We start from the raw sequence: 25,316 nt of genomic DNA, 5'->3' as shown, positions 1-25,316 counted from the left end.
AAACGGAAAGGGCGTGCGTATTGACGAGCCAAAGGAGACCAAATCCCAAAAGGACATGGGGGAAATGATTGATGAACATTGCCGAGTAACAACAGACCTACGAGACAAACTCCGGCGCCGGAACCGCGAGAAGTCTTCAGATAGAGAGTCCAAAAGAACAAGGACGAACGAGCACGGCAGGCCGCCACGCCCTGGTTTTGAGCGGCAACTAAAGGATCTCGGCGTCTCTCCCTTCACCCCCCACATAATCAACATGACGGCCGAACCCAACTTCCACCTGCCCAAGTTTACAAAGTTTGACCCCACCACATGCGAAGCCTACACCCATCTTATTCACTTCCGTCAAACCATCGAGCTATGCACTTCAAGAGACGAAATCAAATGCAAAGCGTTCCCATCCAGCCTTGGCTCTCTTGGACTCCAGTGGTTCAACAAATTGCCCGCTGGATCCATACGGAACCTGGCCGACCTTGAACGCGCCTTCAACACCTGCTTCATCACCAGTAACAGGACAGCCAAGGAGCCTGAATCCTTGTCCCAGATGAGGAAGCTCCCAAATGAAACGCTAAGACAATATGCTGAACGTTATTGGCAGCTGTTCAACGAAATCCCTGGAATCGATGAATATTGGGCTGCGCGTACTTTCAAAAACGGTCTGGAAACCGGTAGCAAGATCCTAGACGAACTCGCTATCCGCCCACCACACGGCATGGGAGAGTTAATGCACGTCGTGGAGAGATTCTGTGCTCTTGAAGAGGTTTATGTGGACCGTGCGGCCCAGGGCATCCCGAGCTTGACAGCATCCTTCACCCCGGCCGCAGCCCAACTGCCGGCAACAGCAATCATCCAGCACCCCCAACCCAAGAAGCAGGTGCACAACATCAAAGAAGGGAAAAAACGCCACCCAAAAGAGCACGACTACGTGGCCGAAACCACCCACTTCAAGGAACCAATTTGGTCTTTTCTGAAAGAGATAATGAGGCAACCATGGTTCGAGTGGCCGACAGGCAAGCTCGGCACAGACAACGGCCAAGCTGATCAGAATCCGAGGAAGAAGTGCTCGTATCACAATGAGCTTGGCCACTACACAACGGCATGTGCTCCGTACAAGGTGCTGTTAGAACGTTTGGTAGCCCAAGGTCATCTTGATCAATACATTGACCGATCAAAAACTCCCACCCGGCAGACAAATCCCAACCCCAATGAACAGCGCCCACTGATACACGTTATCCACGGCCCAGTGTCAAAAGAATTTGAATCAACTCTTCAGGCCAACCTTAGCCACGCATCAACTTCCAAGCAGGTACTCGCAGTAGGACCTGGATCCAAACGTCCACGAACAGAAGAGTTGCCCAAATGGACGATTACTTTTACTGAGCGCGATCTTGAACGTGTGCAAACACCACACTCCGACGCTCTCGTCGTAACCGTCCAAATTGGAGTGCATGACGTCAAACGCATTCTTGTCGATCAAGGAAGTTCAACAGAGGTCATGTACTACAACCTTTTCAAAAAACTGGATCTACCTGAGTCCGCCATACAACCTACCGACGTACCCCTCATCGGCTTCAACGGTGCACCCGTCTGGCCGCTTGGCCGAATCTTCCTCCCAGTCGTCGTTGGCTCAAAAACTCTGACCGTCGAATTCATCGTCGTCAACGCACCAAGCCCATACAACGCCATCCTTGGCCGAACCTGGCTCCACGGAATGCAAGCCATTGCTTCTACCTACCACTAGGTCGTCCGCTTCATCGGCGCCACAGGACGACAGGAAGATTTGCGGGGTGACCAAGTGGCGTCCAAAAAGTGCTATGTCTCTGCCGTCCACAACTCCGCCAAAGCCAAACAAGTACAATGGGTTGAAGTCCCCGACATGGTAGTAACCGACGACGTCGGCCAAAAAGCAGAAGACAAAGCAGAGGAAGACCTCGTCCAGATGCCGATCAACGAGGATGGCTCCCGATTCTTCCTCATCAGCTCTTCCATCAGCGAGGCTGACCGCGAAGAAATGTTTCAATACCTCAAGAAAAATATCGAAGTCTTTGCTTGGACCCCCAACGAAATGCCGGGGGTCGACCCGAAATTCATCAGTCACTCCCTCAACATCAAGAAGGACGCTAAACCTGTCATCCAGAAGGCACGGCGATCTGCAGCCGAACAAGCCGACGCCGTCGTCGAAGAAGTCAAGCGTCTGCTGGAGGCCAACGCCATCCAAGAAGTACAATACCCGACATGGCTGTCCAACACTGTGGTTGTTAAAAAGAAAAACGGCAAATGGCGAGTTTGTGTGGATTATACCAATCTCAATGACGCTTGTCCAAAGGATTGGTTCCCACTGCCGAAAATTGATCAACTTGTGGATGCAACGGCAGGACATGCTCGGCTTAACTTTCTGGACGCCTACCGTGGCTACCACCAAATTGCCATGGACCCCGACGATATGGAGAAAACTGCTTTCATCACGCCATATGGAATCTTTTGCTACCGCGTCATGCCCTTTGGACTCAAGAATTCCGGGGCAACATTCAACAGAGCAATATTCAAGATGTTGGAAGAACAAATCGGCCACACTGTGGAGGCTTACATTGACGACCTAGTCATCAAAAGCAAGAAGGAATCCAACCACCTGCGAGACTTGGCCGAAGTTTTTGACATCCTCAAGCTACACAAGCTACGGCTAAATCCTGAGAAGTGCGCGTTCGGGGTAAGCGCTGGGAAATTTCTCAGACACCTGGTCACTCGAAGAGGTATCGAGGCCGATCCCAACCAAATCAAAGCTGTTCAAAATTTGTGCCCACCCAGAACGATCAAGGAAGTTCAAAGGCTCACTGGGATGGCAGCGGCTCTCAACCGATTCATCAGCAAATCCTCAGACAAATGCCACGCATTCTTCCACGCCCTAAAGGGCAAAAGCCGACGCAGCTTTGAATGGACCCCGGACTGTGACTCAGCCTTTGCCGAACTAAAAGACTACTTGAAATCGGCCCCGCTGTTGGTAAAACCTAAAGAGTTCGAAACTCTTTATCTCTATCTCGCCGTGTCCGCCCACGCAACCAGTTCCGCACTGGTACGGCGGGAAGGCGCCGATGACAAACCCATCTATTTCACAAGCAAGACACTTCTTCCAGCTCAAACTCGTTACCTACCGCTTGAAAAGTTAGCCCTTGCTCTCGTCTCAGCGGCAAGGAAGCTCCTGCCCTACTTCCAATCACACTCAATCGTCATCCTAACAGAACACCCCCTCAAAGCTCTCTTTCGAAAGGCGGATCTATCTAACAGGGTTTCCAAGTGGGCAGTTGAGCTAGCAAACTTTGATATCCGTTTCGAACCACGAACGGCAATCAAAGGACAGGTTCTTGCAGATTTCATTGCTGAGCTTACACCAGCAGACACTGAACTCCTCAACACACCCATACCAACACAAACCGTCGCCGAGCATCAATTATCACCAGCACCTTGGCACCTTTTCCAAGGCGACATTTGGCGTCTGCATGTCGACGGAGCAGCAAACAGCAACGGAGCAGGGGCTGGGGTCGTCCTAGTCTCCCCCTGTGGCACAATACACAAAAGTGCTATCAGCATCGACTTCCCCGCCACAAACAACGAAGCTGAATATGAAGCCCTCCTTGCCGGCATACGCTCAGCCATCGCAATGGAAGTCACCAACCTTGTTGTCTACTGCGACTCCCAACTCATCGTCAATCAAGTACTCGGTGACTATGAAGCTCGGGACCCTCGAATGTCAAAATACCAAGCCACGACAACTGAGCTCGTCTCTAAGTTTCACAATTTCAGCATCAAACAGATCAACCAAGAGCACAACGCACACGCGGACGCACTTGCCGGCCTCGCATCGGCATCCACAGCCTCAGAATTCAGAACCATCAACTTCGGCAGCATTGGCCGTCCGTCCTTTGAACCCACTCCAGAGGTACTCAACATTGAACTCGGTCCAAGCTGGATGGATGAAATCGTTGCGTTTCTAAAGCACGACACCCTGCCCACAGACAAGAAGGAGGCTTACCGTGTGAGGAACAAGGCCGCTTACTGCTGGCTTTCTGAAAGCGGCCATTTATACAGGAAATCCATCTCCGGACCGTATCTCTTCGTTGTCCACCCCACCCAAGTGCCCGAAATCCTGACAGAACTTCATTCAGGCAGCTGTGGCTGCCATTCTGGCGGCCGCTCCCTTTGTCAACGTGCCATGAGCCAAGGCTACTTTTGGAAGAACATGAAGAAAGATTGCGAAGAAGTTGTCCGCAAATGCCGACCGTGCCAGCTTTTTTCCCCCATACCAAAGCAACCCGCCCAGAATCTCTCTCCTATTACCAGCCCTTGGCCCTTTGCACAATGGGCGCTCGACATTGTCGGAAAACTACCAACAGCTCCAGGAGGATTCAAGTTCTTGATCATAGCAACAGACTACTTCTCCAAATGGGTAGAGGCCGAACCCCTTGTGACAATCACAGAAGCTGACGTTCGCAGATTTGTCTGGCGAAACATTGTTACAAGATTCGGAGTTCCATACGCCATCGTATCAGACAATGGAAGCCAATTTGTCGGTAAAGACCTGACCAGCCTCTGTGAGGAATTTGGGATACGCTTCTTCAACTCCACACCAGCATACCCCCAAGGGAACGGACAAGCCGAGGCTACGAACAAGACCGTCTGCGCCGGGATCAAGCGACGACTAAACTCCAAAAGAGGAAAATGGGCTGAAGAATTACCACGTGTCCTCTGGGCTTACCGTTCTACACCCCGGCGCTCAACCGGCCAAACCCCCTTTTCAATGGCATTCGGCATGGAGGCAGTAATCCCGCTGGAGTCCAAGTTCCCCACTCTGAGGACTGAGAATTTTGATCCAAAGACTAATGAAGAGGCAGTGGAACAAGAATTGATTTTGGCAGAAGAAAAACGCGGCGACGCTCAGCTCGCCAAATACCAACAAGAAGTTGCAAGAAGCTACAACCGAAGTGTTCGAACCAAGACCTTCAAGCTAGACGACTTGGTTTGGCGAAAGGTGGTGCAAGCTAGCAAGAAGCAGAAGTTCAAACCCAACTGGGAGGGTCCCTTTCGCATTGTCAAGATCGCTGGTGAAGGTGCCTATGTGCTGGAGGACATGAAAGGCAAAGTTCTCAGTTAGCCATGGAATGCACAGAACCTCAAGAAGGCATACATGTAGCCGAAATTCCAACAGTGTGCCTCACGTTCGGCCACTGTTTATCCATTTTTTCTTTGTTAGCTTCGGCCCATGTTTTACATTTTCTCCTGTACTTCAAAAATTTGAGGAATCAAAAAGAAATTTTATCTGGCAGTCATTTACAGTTCAAAATAATTTCCATTGAATTTATATTCTACTTCGGCTACTTGGCCAAACACAAACGATGACCTCGGTCACACCCACAAATGGCCCTAATGCCTCCGTCGGCCACTATTGCTGCCCAAAAGAAGCAAAAACGGACATCAGGTCCACCGAGCCCAGAAACACACAATATGGCTGGAATTTGGGCTCGGGTTTGGCTTAGCAAGACGCTATGGTCGGCTACAGCCCGGTTAAACTCACGTTTTGGTGAGCAAACCACCCACAAACATTCGATACTTTACTTACAGACTAAGACCAGACAAATTTACCGAGCGAGCCTCAAACTACGGTTTTGTGCCCTCCACAACTTGGGCGAACAATCTCAGTATCAACTATACTAGCAAACTAGCCGAAACCAACACACGCTCGGCAAGTTCTCTTTATTTTATTTTGTTCTATTTTTCTCAACTTTGGTTCAAGCTCGGCAATACCTACAGCTATCAACTTCAACAATTGGACAAACGTTCTTACCACTAGGCCAAACCCAAACCAAAGTGGGGGCTACAGGACAATTACTACCACATTAAACAAGGCTCAGCAAAATCTCACATCAACACATCTAATACTGACCAGGCTCGGCTCTGTTGTCAATGCATCGTTCAAAGCTCGGCAAACACCAAAATGATGCAGTCTCTACTTAGCTACATGTCAACTTAACTCAGCCGACCCAGAACCATAGAAGGAGCTACGAATAACCATGATCTCAAACAAAGTCTCAAAAACAAGCAAGTATGACAAATTCAAGGAGGCATTGAAAAAAGACATCACATTCAAGCTCGGCGAAAAGTTCAAAGACAATATTCATTACATCTGGAACGGCAAAATCCAAACTAGGATCCGTCCAGTCCAAAAGTTTCTAAAAACATAAAAAAAAAAAAAAAAACAACTCAAGCTTGAGAAACATCCTTCTCAGCCACTGCAACATCAGCCTCGGCAGCAGACTCTAAAGCTTTCCCCACATCCGGAGTCGGCCGCTGGGTCTCCTCAGCCACCTTCCCCGCACCAGAGCCCCCTAGACCATCAGCTTCAGCCTGTGTAAAATCTTCAATTTCATCATCACTGTCTGGGAACTCCTCGGGAGGAAGAGGCTCACACTCTTCAGCAGTATAAGGCAGTTCGAGCTCGGGAACAACCGCCGCTGGAATTATGGACAAATCAAGCTCTATCTTCATTGCCTCACCAACAGCCTTCACACCAGCTTTATAACCCGCTCGTTACGCGATCGGGACCCTCGCCTTTACTTCATCATTCACCATTGACCTAGCTTCCCTCACGTACTCGAGACCAGCACGGTCGTACCCAGCTTGATAAGCTTTCTCGTCCACCTCCTTCAGCTTCCTCTTCTCTCGCCTCAACACCTGACCCATTTCACGCTCGGCCTTCTTCAGTCTATCGGCCATCTCTTCCTTCTCCTTCTCCAGCTCGGCAATTTGAGCCTTCGCCATTTTCAGACTCCCCTTGTAACTTCGAGATTTTTCACGCTCGGCCTTGAGATCGTCATAGAAGCGACTCCGTTCAGCCGTCAAGAGCTCGGCTTTCTGAGAAGCACGAAGGACAGCTTGGCCAGCTTGCATAATGTCAGGAACACGAAACTCACAAATATCCTCAAAATGGAAGAAAAACGGAAAAAGCTGGGATCGGATTTATACCTGAACTACATAGGCACCGGCATGAACCAGGCTCGGCAAGAGCTCATCCGGAACCTTTGCCATGTCGTTCGGCAAAGCAAGACCTTGGAGCATGGTTGGGGCTAAACCAGGCTCCAGCTTAACACTATCATTCACCAAGATAATTCGCCCCTCGGACGTCGCGTACGAAGGAGCAAACTCAGGCACCATTGCTCGGCCACCAGAGTCTCCAGACCTGTCTGCAACCTTCGACCCACCTGCAACAGAAGACTCAGTCTGGTCCTTTTCTCTTGGGGTCGGCGTCGGCGGCCTGTTCGAGATGTTTGCTGGAGCAGTCTTTTGTTTCTTAGAAGCAGGCTCGGCGGCAGCAGCGTCCTTTTGCCGAGCCAAGACCCCATCTCTGAGATTCATTCGTACGACGTTTCTCTTGCCCATGTCTTCGGCAAATGCAGGAATAAGAGTTTGCAAAGGATAGACGTCCAAACCTGGGAAAAATGATGGTTGGCTTTCTTGAAACCAGAAGTCCGCTGACTTCTTCAAAGTTGGGAATTTGACCCTCGGTGCCTTCGCCTTCGTGATCGGCTTGTCAACCTTTTTTCCTCCAACCTCCTTGCTCGGCCCCGCTCCCTTCTCTCTCCTCTTCAACTTCCCCTTGTATGAAGGATCGTAACCCAATAACGTCGGCGCGTCACGATAGATCTGGGCCTTCAACGTCTCGACATTCCTATCGTTGGCAAAGTCTTGTTGTCGCTTTGTAATTGACCGATGATCTGCGAAAGATTGATAGCCAGACAACTGTCAGAGACTGTGTCAAGAAGAGAAAATACGTTTGACGAAATGAAAAATAATATAACCTCGAAAATCCTTTATCTTCGGCACCGAGAACAACCGCGTCGCTTGATCGCCGAATTCATAATTACCGCTAACTTCTACATAGAAGTTAGCCCATTTATCGGTATCAGGGAGCCCGTCTATCAGTGGCTCCTTGCCACCACGCGTCGACAGGTACCTACAGTCGGTCTTGCCGTGCCTGGACATGATGTACGTGTGAAAGATGTCGGCCACGTTGAATTCAAGGTTGTGGAGTTCTTTCAATTTTATCATGGCCATCACTATCCTAAAACTGTTGATAGCGAAATAGTGAGGAACGAGCCCGAACTTAGCTAGCAGCTCCCTCAAGAACGGGTGAAGAGGAAACCTGAGGCCAGCTTCACATATAGCCATAAGGGGAACCGTTATGTGCTCGGGACGGTGTTCTACCTTATCTCTAATGCGGTTACTAGCCACCTGACTGACAACAACGTCATCAGGAATGTTGTACGTTCGGCAGAAGTCTGCGTATTCGTGGGGCTGTCCGCTAAAATAGTGAGCGTAGGGACAGACCTGACCTCTTTCATAAAGATCAGCAATCCCCCTATCCTCGGACACATTATCGCTCGGCCTAGGTTGAGAAGACGTCGTAGCCTCGGTCAAAGGATTGAACCTAGACTCGGCCTCAGGCCCTAGCTCAGGTTCGGCGTTAGATTTAGTAGAAGACGAGAAAGTGATCTCTGGTTCGGTGTTAAATCCGCCGTACTCATAGTCGCGCTCGGCGTTGGAATCGTCAGTACCCGACATGTTTGAAGAAATTGATGAAGACTGACGTCGGCGCCTGTGCCTCGCCAAGTATTCTCGGATAATCAAATCCCCCGAGTCGTCTCCCGAGCTTTCGGAATCGGAAGAAATAATAATGATATGGTGAGCCAGACCTAACAAAGACAAAAGAAACAAATGAGAGACCCCGTCGTCGGCCAGAAGGCAAGAGATCTCTACGCTCGGCAAATTTATTGGCCCACCCTATTGTCTCTTCAAAATTCAAGCTCGGGAGACATTAAAACCCAAAACAGGGGCTCGGCTTATCTATATATCACACGGCTTATCTACATTGCTGGGCTCGGAAAATCCTAAAGTCGGCCAAGCACAAAGACATCGTAACAGTCTATGCTCGGAAGAACAGGTTGAAGACGAAGATGAACAGTACGTTCATCTCCAGGTATCGTACTGTTCATTTAGAACCAAAAAGGCCCCAAACACCCAAGAAAACAGGGAAAAATCCAGGAAAACTGTAAGAAAAGTGAAGAGAAGCAGGAAACGAGTTCATACCTGGGATTTGAGATGAGATCTGGGGCTGAAGCTGCTGGGAATCAATGACAGAAGACGAACGGTTGAGGGAGAGAGCTCTGACAATGGAGGTCTAGAGAGAGAAAAGTCGTGACCCTTCTCTCTCCTCGCCTCATCGTTTATATAGGGCTAAGGTTTAACGTTTGAAATTCCCGCCCATCATTACATCACCGAACCTCTAGCCATGCAACACGTGACACGTGGCGAAGAAAGGACAACCTGCAGAGCTTGCCAGCCGTCCCCCCATCAGCCGTACTCAGTCATCAGGCGACATCTGGCATCCTTCTACTTGAGTTCTCCTCCAACGGCCGAGATCATTTCAAAAGGAAAAATGGGTCATGCTCGGCGAAATCCCTCTTTTGACATTGATGACATGACAAGGCATTCAGTAGGTTCGGCCAGGACTCGATTCCAATCTCTACCTTCCGTTCGGCGTCGGCAGAGATTGAGGGGCTATTGTAGAAGGCCGAACATAAGAGTTCGCTATAGAACGAGCCAAATAAAATCTGTGCCAAGCCCGGTCTTTGAGCTCGGCTACCGTCCCTGCTGTTCATCGCCGATTTCACACCGGACCAAGCTCGGCGGAAGACTGATCCGTGTTCGGCCACATCTGTCGTCGGATCCTTGTGCAACAATTATTCTCCTGCCGGTTGTAAGTCAGGGTCGGCAAGAGTCGTGTTCGGCCACCTTCCACGACGGATTACTTGTGACTGTCATCTCCTGTCAATCATGTGCCCGATCGGCAAAGGCGTGTTCGGCCACCCGCATAGCAAGGCCACTGCCGACCACGGCTAGCCGCTGATGTGCATGTCTGTCCATGTGTAAAAGCGGTTATAACAGAAGATGGTTATGAGCGCACATGGGTGTGCCAGCTCAGCCCTAAAAACGGTTACCAAATCTATTTGGCGACGTCATGATGACACTACCTGACCCGCGTTAGGCATGTGCTTGTGCTTGGAGAACAAGTGAAGGAGCTCTATAAATACCTAGCAGTGGAAACCCTAGAGAGGTACACACTACATACTCACTCTCGTAATCTTCTGCTTACGCTCTCTGCACTTTACTCATCCTCACGCCGGAGGGCCTTGCTGGGACAATCCCCGGCCTGGTCTTTAGTCGTGCGCTCATTGTGCAGGCGAGGAGAAGACTCGACCACCAATCCACCAACAGAGGAGGAGATCGAGGATCACGGGCCACACAATCGATATACTTTTTGAGCTATTAAATTTGGTTTTTTATGATGCTTATTTGATACTATATAGTATAAAGTGAAAGAAGACATGCAGAACCACATAACTCACAATCCGAAGGAGCTTTTACAATTTTTTAGTTCGAAAGAATTTTCTGAAGGAAGTAACTTCTGTATCTCAGAAATCCATCAATTGCTACAGCAAAGATTCGATAGTTTTTTCCATCAAATTTTCGGTTTTCCCTCATGCTTCTCAGCAACATTCAAAGATCAAGTGAAAAGAGAAACAAATGCAAGTACTCATGGCGGGGTTGGATAACTTAGGGAAGATGAAAATCAACCGAGAGAATACGAGTGTTATCTGTGCTACACTCTGATTCAACATCAAGACTATCGCTAACAATAAGTATTACCCTTAACAAACCGTATATATCGTACAAAAATCACGCACAAACACACATAGAGGGACCTGTTTCCTTTTTTCACCCATGCGAACCAAATTGCGTACACACACACACAAACAAATATGAGAAAACCTAGATCACCTGATGAAGAGGAGGGCGTGAGATACCGTACATCGAGAATTGAAGCCATACCTGAGTTCGCAGAAGCAGAAATCGACCAAATCGCCACCAAAATCCTATCTTCCACAGACCAAAAATGGGCAACAACAGATGGTAAATGACAAGGCCTAGGGATGGGAAAAGGGGGATAATGAGGGGTATATTCGTCCACAAAATACCCCTCTACAGCAGGATTATTTTTGGCGACCTCAAGATGAGCCCAAATCTAAGACCGGAGAAGCCCTAGACTTGGCCAAAATGATGAGGGGTAAAAGATAAGAGGGGAACGAATTTCAGATGCCAAATAGGGGAAAAGGGCTGGGGCCCTTTCCATATACCCCCTCTTATTTTTCCCCTCCTCTTTTCACTCCATCCAAGCAGGGCTTATGAGTGCAAAAGTCGTTAGAACTAGAATTGGTGGGGTGCAACAAGTGAAGGTTGTAGTGCAAAGCCAAAGGCAACGCTCGAGAACCCAACAGCAAGCTATTGTGAAGGGCTCTCCCCCTCTAAATATTAATTTAATATCATGTGAGCCGATGGCCCACTTATTCAGATATTAGACTGATAAGAATAGATACTATCCTTGATCTTAGCCAAAAGGCCGAGAAAGGTATGATTTTGTATTGCAATAGGCTACTTGCCAGTCCTCTTTCTGTAACTTCCTCAATGTGGGACTAACAGCAAACAGAACAACCATTGGCTGTCTTCACTCGGATCTCACCCCGACGATTTGGCATAGTTGTACCCGTCTTCGATGGAGAAGGCATTTCGCACCCGCTCGTCTGTACTCTGTTGCAAAAGGCATTTTAGCACTCGGTGTCGGTAGTGGTAGCGAAAGCCTTCCTTTTAGAGGCATATGATCCTTGTAGGCTGTAGCAATAGAATTAGTAACACCTTGCAAATATTGTCCACCACCTGACTCGAGTCAATTGACTTCTAATTAACCACAGTTGAAGTTGTAAAACCTCCATTCGAGTGTACATACAAAAAGAAGTTAAAAAAGAGCCAATAATCATCTGCAAAAGGTTCGATCCTCTTATATTTTCCAAGCAAATAAATAGAATTTCCAATTTACTTCTTGTATACAACGATCTCTTGTATGATTCATCGATTTTCATATGCTAATGCTCTCCTGCCAAATTTTTCACTTAAGTTTTCTTGGCCATACTATCAATACTCTATAAAAGGCCAGTGATCTTGGCTTTCTTACACTACACATGTTGTTTTCTTTTGAACTGCAGAAGAACTAACAGTAAAATAAGTTCATTTCTGCTGGCTTTATTATATGCAATTTTGAGCTATTTAACCCTTAGCTTTGGTATCACGTACACCTCGCTGAGAGAGAGATGGTAATTTTGGATTTTTCACAAAACACCCTGTGTTCGAGATGAGAGGACCAGTGACCGCAAGGCATGTGTCCAGTACCGGCAGGCACGCTCCCTTCGATCACTCTCAAGGGTCCAATCAATGCTAGAGACTTGCACATGCTAGCATTGTTGTTTCTTTTTCGGTTGTACAGGAAACTCCGACCTGAGAAAGAGAACCTTCCTTCACAAACCCCACGGAATGGACGGCGAGCCCTCAGCCTGGTTATATAAAGGAAGTATTTCTCTTGTGAGAAATCAACGTGGGATTGGTTTAACTGTTTAAAACACTGCAGTGGTGAGAACTGAGAAGTCCCATGTGAACAAAACATCATTGCTTGATTGTGAATATTTACTTGGTGTTTCATCCTTGTAATTGGTGAACATTAAAGGTTGTGTGTCTTGAGTAACTATCTGTATAAATCAGGAAATGCTCATAATTTTTTTGCTCTTTTATTTTTTTTTTTCTTGTTTTCTTCTTTTGTGCGAGATAAGTAATTCTTGAAAATCCAAAAAAAAAACGCAGATATGTAGGTTGTAGAAGCACGGATAGGTTACTCTTCAAGTAACTGGAACTAATACCGGAACAACACGGGTACATATCTATTAAGGCAAGAAACATACACAGTGAAGATGAAGCAAGATGAAGCACCCCTGGTACTAATACCAGAACAACACGTGTCCATTAAGGCAAGGATCATACACAGTGAAGATGAAGCAACCCTGATTTTAATTCGCTTTTTCTTTAGATAGATACTATAAAGTTTAATACTTAAATGCCAATCCATATCAGTTTCATGTGCCTTTATTTAGGATAATGCTGCTATGGGCCGTTCGTAGTCCTATATAGAGTATAGACTAGCTAATTGGGCTTTGGTGAATGGGGTCTGTCTATATATGTTGCTATGAAATCCTAAATTCTATTGAGCTCTTCCCTTCTTAAAAATTAGGAAACCAAAGAAATATGTGATATACATACATTATTTAGAAGCTATTGGAGATCTACTGACAGAGTTGGTAAATTTTTAGTTTAAAAATTCCCCTAACCAAAAAAATTTATGGAGCGACCAATGGATTGTGAGCTTTTCATTTTCCGTGTTATCTTGCCGAGTCTATGTATCTCAATTTTTGGAATATCTAATTTTCTTTTGAACAACAAAGAGAATTTCTCTTCGTTTTCAGAAGTATAAATTATTGTCAAGGCAGGATTTTATCTCAACCGAACTTCATCCCAAATTTTGCTTCGTTCTCAGAATTCTTAGCGAGGCTAATAGTACTTCATCATTTGGCCTGGGATGATATACACAGTGTACTCAAGCTTTTTTTTTTTTTAGTTATGTATACAGGTCAGCTGATAAGCACCAAATATTGTATATTGTTTATTGTTGAATATTTTAGATGATATTGTGGGTGAGATATGTTTATCTTGATTTTAGGTAATCGACACTCAACTTTGGCTCGACTACTAGCGAGCCCAGAAATGAAGCTGCAATCGTCATCTGGAAATCCAAGTCGAAACTTAAAATTTTGACTGTATTTGAACCCCGACCAGACACCAATAAAAATCAATATGGAGTATCGCAGAACACCGAGTATGCATAACATTGCACGACAGCTGGGTCGCGTGGGACCCTTGTTGTACGTACAGAAATGGAATGGAAATGGCGTCCTGGGTGTAGATAAAGTCATTAAACAAGAATTGGATTGAAAATGTCTAAGGTTGAAAAGTCCAAGTGTGATCGATTCCTTCCTCTGAGGAATTCGAATTAAAAGTCCAGGTGCGATTAAATTCCGCTGTCAGGTTCGACCAACTCCGTAGAGAAATTCAATCGCATCTAGCATAATCTTCAAGTCGCGCATACAAATTTTCTGTGGGACTCGATTGCGTAAACTCGTGATGTTATTGGATTATTTAGGCTATAAGTTGTATTGTAAACTCTTGGTCAGAGCCTTGTGGTAAAATACTTTTAATTCGTAGTTTTTGGCGTAAGATAGAAAATCGTAGTAGTTGAAAATCACCAAAAATCAAATCTAGACAAGTGTTGGCTTCCGAAACCTACGAACCACCATGTAGACCGATAGGTCTTACACTCCAATTAACCACTCCTTGTGGACCAATCTTGGTCATACCGAGTTAAATTGCAAATGACTTAAAAGTCATGTACTTCGGGCTAGACACCCAGGAATACTATCTTTTTTTTGAACGACAAAAAAGATATATTTCATTAAAACGAAATGAAGTACATCGATAATTAGGGCAAGAAAAGATGATATCACAATATGAGAGTGACATCCCAACAAGATTGACACCCTACCCCACAACAATCATATGCTATTCAAGCCCGTGGTTGATAAGAAATCAACCCAACCAAATTACAAGAAGAGTACCTAGAGAAGCTTACAAAGCAATAAGTAGAAGTTGAAAAACTTCCCACTAAGATAAGATCAAAATGTCAAAGCAAGATTCCATTGAACCCAACCAATTCGAGATAATCAAATTGGTGGATCAGCAGATGAATAGATCCTCAGTTTGCAGCCCTTGCATCAGAATGGATTATATCAGTAGCAGCAACAAACTCGCGTCTCAATTAGCATCTTTCAGGATTCATCAAGCTAGCTTCAGTGCAAAATAAACAGCAGAAGCAATCAGGTGGTGATAATCCTGAACATTGAAGTCAAGTGAACCGGCAACAACAAACTTTGGTCACAAGTACCAACGTACATGCATACCGACTAATCTCCAAGAAGTTAAAATAAGAAGTAATGTTTCTTTTCATATATCTATGAATTTTACTTTTTCTAGCTTCCAAAAAAATAACATTTACGTTAATCTGAACAGGACTGTTCACGGTGTAGTGACATCAAAGTCTTCAACATCAATGGGTGCTTCTTGTTTAATTTAATTAACACTATAATCTGACTTTTTCAGATTGATAATCACAACATGTTATTTTAGATGGATAAATTTCTCTGCAAACGATATGCCGGTCATTGCACTCGCATACAAATCAAGTTGAATAGAATATTGATAGGAACTGAGCAGCAACTTTTGAATGTTTGGTATTACTTACTGAAGTTTAACCTAATTTTGGGTCTGTCTTTTTCTCTTCTCTTGCAAGTTTTTTTTTTGTTGACAAAATAAAGAAGATTATATTAACAATAGGCCAGCAATACTTATATAACGGAGTTCATTAGAAGTGTCTTGGGCAAAGCCAAATGGATCATCTAACTATTTTAAACGAGAAAAACACAAATTAAGCAATCGATGTCCTTCACCTCGACTCATACATTGCGCTTGACGCAGATAACAGAACTCGCGATATGTCATATATTATTACTTAGAATTAGTAGTCTCAAAAGTGATAAAATGCTAGCCAAAGATAAAAAGACAACAAATACTCAACCAAGTGTGAACGCGCCAATAAATTGCATAAAAAAACAAGAAGCCTCCACTAGTGGCCCAGCCAAAAATATCATGCAGGGTAAGAGCATCGTTGACACGGATATCATTGTGAAGTAACATCATTTTTGAAAGAATCTGATTTGTAGACAAATATTTGTCCAAAGACAAAACTAAACTCTCTAGCGAAAGAAATAAAACTCCCTTTTTACCCCTGTCACGTCTGAGGAAAAGAAATACCAATGTATATTTAATAAATGTGTTTGAGCTTCGTCGTTTACTAAATGAATGAGCCACTTCGAATGAATCAAGCTTTAAAAAACGAGTCTAATAACAAGTAATTCAAACTCGACTATTTTACTAAACGAGGTTGAAACTCGAGATTGACTCGTCTCATCCCGAGCTGAGCATTATATAAGCTATTCGCAAAATCTCGGTTCAGTTGCTGCTTTACATGTAGAGTAGCCAGTGCTTGTACCACAGTCCTATCATGTGGCGTACATGGGATAGTCTATTATTGTCCTATGTTACTAGGTACCCTCAAGTAAGTTGAAAAACCCTGGATTGCCTAGGTTTATAAAAATTTGCTATGTATGGACTATTAATCAAAATTCCACCGATCAATATCTTAACCAACCACATAAACAAAAACCAAACAATCAGAGAACACCAAGGTATACGTGAAAAACCTTAAATGGAAAAAAACCACAAAAAAGAATCAAACACTATAAATACTGTGTAGTTACAATTAATCTTACCGTACGATTTGAATCCCACAATCGAGCCTAAGATCTACTTGCCGAATCTACGTTCACTACACCCAGTGTTTGACCGCCGTTGCCTTGAATCTACGAGCCTTTTGTTTGTCTCTCGAAATCCACCGAAGGTCTTTGCTTAGACATTAATATAGTGGATGTTGTAAGCCTCTTGAAATTTTATTGAACGCTCAATGATCCACAGATCTCATATGTACTCCAAAATTCAAACCAAAGGCCCCCTTCAATATTTTCTGAGGTTCGGAGGAATTTTGGGGCTGCTCTATCATATGCGGTCGACACAAAACCATAATAAGCCACATATTTATAAGCTGCAGTAATCTCCACCTTCTTAAATATACATTTAATACAAATAATATTGATTTCCTTCCACTTCTTAATTAAATCGACGCTCTAAAAATAAAATGAAAAATAAATTACAACTGATAAACAGAAATCCAATTAAATGTGTATTTTGTCGTGAAATTTGTCAACATAGAGAGACCGTGGCATATGGTCCTAACATATATAAGTGCTAAAGAAGGACTCTCATATGGTGCTTCAAGAGATCTTCTCTACCACATTTAAGTTAGAGGTATAAACATTGTGATGGAGCCCACGTCCACGAATAATGAAGAAGGACCTGAAGAAGACCACGTGAAAATGCTTTAGAAGTAAGGCAAACTTCGACCATGGGCCAACTAAGGCCCGGTTTGATAAAAGTTTTGGGGGATGGAATTAAATTATGAAAGTGATGGCTAGGTTTCCTTTATACTTTGTTCGGTTTCATAAAGTTGGGGTGGATTGCTAAGCCAGTAGGACATAGGAATACCCCGGGGAAGATGGTATTGATAGTTCAGACCCAATTCCTTCTCATTATCAATCATTTTATCAATCCAATTTTATCATCTAATTTCATCTCAAACAAACATACTCATTACTAATCCCTTCTCATTGTCAATTCATTCTCATTATCAATCTCAATCATAATCTCGTCTACTTACGAATCCTATCTATCTATTACTATTATCAAACGGGACTTAAGGGGAGAAGAATCGCAAGCGGCATAATCATGCATAGGCGGCCTATATGTTTCAATCCTTGTACCAACTTGTTCCAAAAAGACAAAATAAATCCATGTATGCATATGGGACACACCATGACAAATCGTCAACCCTTATGATATACTGTAATGGAGTGGAAGTAAGTAAATTTACACAAGGCTTTGTCTCGACTTTAATCAAGTTTCTTGCTAGTTGAACGTAAAATTGATACTCAAGTGGGTCAGCTTGCGTACATATTGACTAATCTCTGGATCCTAAATTTAACAATCGAACAAACCTCCAATAGCCTCAATGTTTGCGATCTCTTGGGCTACGTACTCATATAGCAATATCCTAAAATTGAATGAAAACTATCACACCACGTTAGGAGATTTGAGGGGTGTGTGTGTGTGTCTATATATATATATTGACGGAGAAACAATGAGGCCTATAATCCCAGAGAGCCAGAGTCAAACAAAACGTATGAGATATTTTGAAAGGGTTCATCGTAAAATCAATTAGCAATGTGTGGAGTACTAGACTATACAAGTAGAAGTTTTTTTCAATCATCTATTAAAAGAATTTATACTCCCTCAAAAGCTTCCACGCATGCAACCTATCAATATGGGTATCAACATCGATCTTCTTCATAAGAATTGAACTCATAATTTCGTTGCACATAAGTGCAGCTACATAACCATTGGACCACGTACTCCGACTTATAGTATGAAAGTTTAAAGTGGCGAAAATTTATGTCATCTAACCATGCGTATTATACCTAGAACTTAAGACCAATTTACTTTATCCATTAATTCTTTCATCTCAGTTAATCAACTTGACTTTCTTTCGTGGAGATTAGAACACTACCAAAAACAAAAACAAAATTGCTTTTTCCGGCGTTTGTAAAATGCCACAAAAGGCCCGACAAACACCGGTAAAGATTTTTGCGGCGTTTCTTGTAGTGGAATGATGTTCTTCATAACTTCATTACTCATTAGCTTTAATTTGAAACTTTCTCCAAACAGCCGTCAACTTCTAGCCAAATATTCTGAATTTTGGGGTCATTAAAGAGTTTATCCGGTCGTTAATTTTAGAGGCTCTGGAGCTTGTCGAGGTGCGTGCAAGCATCTCAGACATCCGTTTATCGGAAAGGAAAAAACAAAAAAACAAAAAAAGTCGTGGGTGCTGCCTAATTCCCAGATACTATTCAAAATTGATTGGATTGGTGCAGTGGTGGGGTAAGTGGTAGAATAACAAACACAGGACATGTTGCATGCAGTGAATGGGGATATTTATCTCAAGTCCTGAATATATATGAGGTGCTAATAAGATTGAGAAATCAATAACAAGGACAATAAAAGCGATATTTTGGCCTCTATCATATTTTTTTGACCTAGGGATCTTCCCTCGATTGAATATAAAACATAAATATTCTTTGACTCTGAAGATTTTATCCCAAGATTTTTTATTTTTTTTTTAGCAAATGTTATTAAACCACTAAAAACGCAAAAAGCTACAAAAGAACAAAAGGGTACTCCCCCGAAACAACAAAAGCAACAAAGGCTACAATCGGCCTAACAAAACTAGGCAACATGTACAGAATTGTTAAGAGCAAAAATACTGGAGTCCAACAACCAAGTATCACAAATCTGACGATTCTAAGCAGAAAACTTGATAGAAGACCAAGAACTTGCTTTATCTCTAACCAAGTTAAAAATTTCTGAAGTCCAACAACCAAGCATCACAAATCTGACTTGTTGATTCATTTATCTTCATATGCTGATAAGGCTTAGAAGGGTCCCCATTTTGGCCTCATTTACTTGGAAAGGGAAAAAAAAAAAAACGAACTAAAAAAAAATTAATAGTATCTTGGCTTAAGAGCTTAACTACTGCTTGTTACAATTGTGCTTAGCAAAAAAAAAAAAAAATTAATAATTAAGTTACAAAATTTGTTCTAAAATATTCCATGATCTACACAAAGCTCTATTAATAGGGCTACGACTATAATTCCTCCAAGAAGATGCCCAATCCCGCACATCCTTAACTGAATCTTTGGACCAGAGAAGAGTTTAATACGCTTCACTAATGAATTTATGGTGGAAATGAAACCCTTCACTTTCATCGAAATGCTTCCTAATCTCTCTCTCTTAAATGTAGCGTAAAAATTTGACCCAGATCTTGTGAAAATTAAGAGAAAGAAATTTTAAAAACCATGCTAAAAAGCTCCTGAAAAATTAGATCAGACTATTACACACTAGCCCAAGATATCCTTGAAACCCGACGCGGACTTTTCAAGAGCAGCCTGCCCTTTTGTTCAACGCTCTGCATCTACATCACTCCATTAAAGTCTTCATTTGAAAAGTCAAAAAAAGGTAAATCAATTTGTTCCTTCTGGAAATTATCTAGGCTTCTGTTGTCACAAAAATGAAAAATTATTCACTGCTCCGGGAGAACCGCCATGGGGGAGTACTTCAAGGGCTTTCTTCGGCGTAGGAGCCACATACTTGACAGTGAAATCCACACTAATGTCGGGTAGAAAATGTCCTTAAAGCACCATGTGATGGCTCTCCAGAAACATTGGATAATCACTCAGCAAAGATTGGTGGACAAAAATTGGTTAATTTTCAATCATAGAGGCCAGATTATCACAAACTTAGTCACATAATGTGAGAATACAAGTGCGAGCATGAAGAGTCTTTCAAAAGTATTTAAAACAATTAAAATTCGTGAGGGTGATGATTGACAGTAGTAGCGTAAAAGGAAGATCTGGATGCTGAAGCGAAACATCCCAATGAAGAACTATTTGACTAAAATAGTTGACTTCAAGCTACATTTTCAGTTGAACTGATCAAAGCTTTTCAAAAAAAAGGATTTGTTTGGAATCCATGGAAAGGAAAGGAAAAGAAAAGAAAATTAAAAAAATTTCCCTTCTTCCACTGTTTGATTGGAAGAGAAAGAGCGAAGAAAATAATAATTTCAAGTGTAGTGAATAGTAAATTTTCTCTCTCATTTTCCTTTTCTTTTCTTTTCCATTCTATGGATTCCAAACAGAGCCAAAAAGTTGAACTGATCAAAACAAGTAATACGGAATGGCCAAGATTCCTTCTAGTATATATGGAGTATACAACTGGCATACCCATGGAGACCCAAACCAAGATTTACATCGGAACAAATAAAAGGAGATCACATTTCCTCAAACCATTGGTATCAACTCTCACAGCCATCATTCCACAGCCATGTTTCTCACTCCTCATTTTTCTCTCTCTCCTCTCCTCCTCCTCCTCCTCGCTTTCCTCCCCTCCACACCCGCCCAAGACCACCTCAGCTTCACCTTCAACAACTTCAAAGCCTCACCAAACCTTACCCTTGCTGGCATAGCCGAGTTCAAGCCATCAGGCCTCTTAGCCTTAACCAACGGCTCCCGCCCAGATCAGGAGGCCGGCCATGCCTTCTTCCCCACCCCATTCCCCTTCAAAGCCTCCCCAAACGCCACCGCTTCATCCTTCTCCACCTCCTTCATCTTCTCCATCAGCCCTGAGTTTCCCACACTCTCCGGCCATGGCATCGCCTTCGTCTTGGCCCCCGCCCCTAGCCTCCCCGGTGCCTTCCCCGGCGATTACTTGGGCCTCTTCAATGAAATCAATAACGGGAACTTTACCAACCACGTGGTTGCAGTAGAGCTTGATACTATATACACTAAAGAGTTTCAAGATATAAACAATAACCATGTTGGCATCGACATTAATGGGCTGGAATCTAATGTGTCTGAGCGAGCTGGGTACTATTCAAATGGGAAGTTTCAGAATTTGACTCTGATCAGCGGTAAGGCGATGCATGTTTGGGTTGAATACGATGGGGGAAAGAAGGAAATGAATGTTACAATGGCTCCGGTTAATTTGCCCAAGCCAAACACGCCGCTGTTGACTCTTTCTATGGATCTTTCCCCGATCTTGAATCAAACTATGTACGTTGGGTTCTCTTCCTCTTCTGGTTCTTTCAGTACTTCCCATTATTTATTGGCTTGGAGCTTTAAGATTAATGGATTGGCTGATGGGTTTGATTTCTCTCAACTCCCTAAGCTTCCTCGCATCGGACCCAAGAAAGTTTCTAGGCTTCTGACAGTTGGGTTGCCTTTGAGTTTAGTTTTGGTGTTTGGAGTGTTTTCAGGGGTAGTTTATTATGTCAGAAGGAAGAGGAAGTTTGCTGAAGTGCTTGAAGATTGGGAACTTGACTATGGGCCTCATAGGTTCAAGTACAAGGACTTGTATATTGCCACCAAAGGATTTAGGGAAAAGGGGCTATTGGGTAGTGGGGGATTTGGTAGGGTTTATAGAGGAATACTGCCTACTTCAAAAATTGAGGTTGCAGTGAAGAGGTTATCACATGAATCTGGGCAAGGAATGAAGGAATTCGTGGCGGAAATCATTAGTATTGGACGTTTGCGCCACCGGAATTTAGTTCAACTCTTGGGTTATTGTCGCCGAAAAGGGGAGCTCCTTTTGGTCTATGACTACATGCCTAATGGAAGTCTAGATAAATTGCTCTATGACCAGCCGAGTTGTACCCTCAATTGGCAGCAAAGATTTCGAGTCATCAAGGGGGTGGCGTCGGGCCTTTTCTATTTACACGAAGAGTGGGAACAAGTTGTTGTGCATAGAGATGTCAAGCCGAGTAATGTGTTGTTAGATGGCGAATTGAATGGGAGATTGGGTGATTTTGGGCTAGCTAGATTGTCTGATCATGGAACCGATCCACAAACCACTAATGTGGCTGGAACACTTGGGTATCTTGCACCAGAGCACACTAGAACCGGAAAGGCCACAACGAGCACCGATGTGTATGCTTTCGGTGCCTTTTTACTTGAGGTGGTATGTGGGAGGAGGCCCATCGAGCCACGAGCAGCAGCAGAGGAAATAGTTTTGGTGGATTGGGTGTTTTCCATTTTGAGGAGAGGGGAAGTTTTGCGAACCATTGATCCTAAATTAGGGAGTGAGTATGTAGTGGAGGAAGTGGAGTTGGTTTTGAAGTTGGGTTTGATGTGTTCCCACTCAGAGCCGGCCGCCAGGCCGAATATGAGGCAAGTTGTGCAGTATTTGGAGGGAGATATTCCTCTACCAGAATTGAAACTGATGGATATTTCTGCCGCGGGTCTAACGTTTGCTCACCGGGAAGGGTTCGACGATTTTGCACTGTCATATCCGTCTTCTATGGAGAACGCGTTTTCGCACTCGTCTTCTGTTGCAGGGTCCCGTCTCTCTGGAGGCAGATGAGGCTTCTAACTTTACGCGTGAGTAATGTAACTGATGAACCATATGGTTTATGTTTTTCTATACTTTAGGCATAATTAAGCTTGTCTTCTATGTATATCTGAATCCTTCTACAGCCACCGACCACATGGGGATCGATTCTTTTCCGATGGTCACATTAGACCCACTTTGGATCCAGGAGAACTCTGAGCTGTTCAATAATGTCAAAAAAACGAGCGGGCCGTGATAAATCAGCTCAATCCGATAGTGGCCCGGCCTATAATGCTCAGCCCAAGCCACCTATTCTGTCAACAAATCGTGGACCAACCCATGGTTGAGTCGGGTTCGGCCCACCAAAATCTGTATAACAAAATATTATGATACCTTGTGATCATAAAATTCCCCATGTTTTAGGGGCCTTTCACATTTGTTTTGTTTGCCGAATTCTTGCTCATTACCACCAAGCATGCAGAGGCAAAAGTATGATTGTTTTCAGTTCGATCTCCAATCCACAATAACGATGACTAAAGCACATTCAAACAAGCTTTTTTTGTATTGTATAGATATCTATAGCACATTGTATGCCGCTCTTGCTTCGCAATTTTCTTTAGCCATTCCAAGCCGGCATTGAATTGAGTGCAGTCCTGTTGCATAATGTTATGGAAGAACCGCTCAATGCCTTGTGAAACATGGGATTGATTTGGCTCTACAATGCATCTATTGTCCAAGGCATGACTTCACTTCTAACTAGATGAAGTGAAGTGGGGCCCATTTGGATATCGGAAAGGAAAAAATAAAAAAACAAAAAAAGTCGTGGGTGCATGCTGCCGAATTCCCCGAACGATATTCAAAATTGATCGATTGGATTGGTGGTGGGGTAACTGGTAGAATAACGAACACAGCACATGTTGCATGCAGTGAATGGGGATATTAATCTCAAGTCCTGAATATATATGAGGTGCTAATAAGATTGAGAAATCAATAACAAGGACCATAAAAGTAGTATTTTTGATCTAGCTAGCTAGGGATGTCCCCACGATTGAATATAAAACAAAAATATTCTTTGACTTTGATGATATTCTCCCAAGATGTTATGGGACATGTTGATCCATTTATCTTCATATGCTGATAAGGTTTTGTTAGAAGGTTTCCAATTTTAGCCTCGTTTACTTGGAAGAAGGAAAAAAAAAAAAAAAACCAAATATATAGATTTGGGCACAGATCTTTTTGAAACAAAACCTAAAACATGCGTATTTGCGATAGACCAAAAAAAAAAAAAAAACCAAAACATGATTAAAAAAAAATGTCAAATTTGAGAGGTACTTTCATTTATACGAAAATCATACATCGGGAATGGGCAGTGCCCCCCCCCCCCCCAAGGGAGGGAGGAGAGCAACCAAAAAAGAGGTCTAAACTCACAAACGAATATTCAGGATCTCATATAGACAAGACTCGTCTCCAATCTTGAAAAGCTATCAAGACGACGTAAAAAAACCCAGTACGTCAACAACACCCACATGGAGTGAGAAAGTCCCCGCAAGGGAAGAAAACCAACAAAAAAAGAGCAAACAAAACTAATTATGCAAAACGTATGAGTAAACAACAAATCCACAACCCTACGTTCAGCGCCCAAAAACACCGATCAAAACCCTCACTGTCGCCACCACCACTGCCACAATGGCGGCCGAGACACAGTAAAGACAACAAAACAGAACATTGATCACCACAGCGGCCACACCCCACTGTATAGAACCACCAACTGCTACATCTGTCCCAAGAAACTACGCTCTCGTCAGGGCACGAACCTGATAAAGTCGATGGAACTGCAGGATGATCGGAAAGAAGAGCAATAGTGAGGAAGATCGGAAGGAGCACATAAGCGGACTGCTCTAGCGACGATTGACTCCGTCGACATCGGAGCTCGCCGAAATCAGGGGGGATAAATTTGAAGTAGAGAGACAGAGAGTCTCACTCTCTCTCAGACTCCAGAAATCCACATCAAACAACTATATTTTCCTCTCCTCTCCCTACGTTTTTCCACTTCAAAGACAAATTAAAACCTTGAAACTTTATCCCGCAATCAAACTTTTATTTTTAATAAAATTTTGAAATTTAACATTAAATAACAAATAAAACTTTTTTTGTTCATAAAATCTTTTGGTCTTATTGGTAAAAAAAAGGTCGAGCTTTATTCCAAAAATTCAAAATTTCCAATTTGTTTTGGTCTTTTTCATCATTTATGAGTTTTTTTCAACTTTAGAAAAAAAAATGTGGTGGAAGAATTTGACCACGATCTTATGAAAATCAAGAGAAAGAAATTTAAAAAACCATCCTAAAAAGCCCCTGAAAAATTAGATCATACTCTCACACACTGGTTCAAGACATCCTGAAAAAAGTTTGCCCGAGGCTTAATTACTAGATTTTTCAGAGTAGCCTGCCTCTTTGTTCAACGCTATGCATATGCATTACTCCATTAAAGTCTTCATTTGAAAAGTCAAAAAATGGAAAATCAATTTGTCTAGGCTTCTGTTCTCACAAAATGGAAAATTATTTAATTGCTCCGGGAGAACTTTCTCCAAAGAGCCGTCAACTTCAAGCCAAACATT

At 43.4% G+C, this 25,316-nt stretch overlaps 1 protein-coding gene and 1 non-coding gene across 2 annotated transcripts; one reads left to right on the top strand and one right to left on the bottom strand.

Moving 5' to 3' along the window:
- Positions 1–11,319: 11,319 nt before the first annotated feature.
- LOC131324921 (U2 spliceosomal RNA) lies at positions 11,320–11,516 on the bottom strand. The gene has a single exon (XR_009199506.1). It is a non-coding gene; the product is annotated as a U2 spliceosomal RNA (small nuclear RNA).
- Positions 11,517–20,565: 9,049 nt separating this feature from the next.
- LOC131322043 (L-type lectin-domain containing receptor kinase IV.1-like) lies at positions 20,566–23,154 on the top strand. The gene has a single exon (XM_058353143.1). It carries the CDS (start codon positions 20,701–20,703, stop codon positions 22,732–22,734), a length of 2,034 nt encoding a protein of 677 aa, XP_058209126.1. The 5' UTR covers positions 20,566–20,700; the 3' UTR covers positions 22,735–23,154.
- Positions 23,155–25,316: the final 2,162 nt, after the last annotated feature.

Source organism: Rhododendron vialii, chromosome 4a (assembly GCF_030253575.1).
Source record: "Rhododendron vialii isolate Sample 1 chromosome 4a, ASM3025357v1".
In the NCBI taxonomy this organism is placed as follows: Eukaryota; Viridiplantae; Streptophyta; class Magnoliopsida; order Ericales; family Ericaceae; genus Rhododendron; species Rhododendron vialii.
The sequence above is the reverse complement of the archived record's forward strand: the minus strand, read 5'-3'. Positions and strand labels throughout refer to the sequence as shown.

Excerpts from the sequence above, each read along its gene's own strand:
- LOC131322043 (XM_058353143.1), top strand. The coding sequence starts at position 20,701 with ATGTTTCTCACTCCTCATTTTTCTCTCTCTCCTCTCCTCCTCCTCCTC.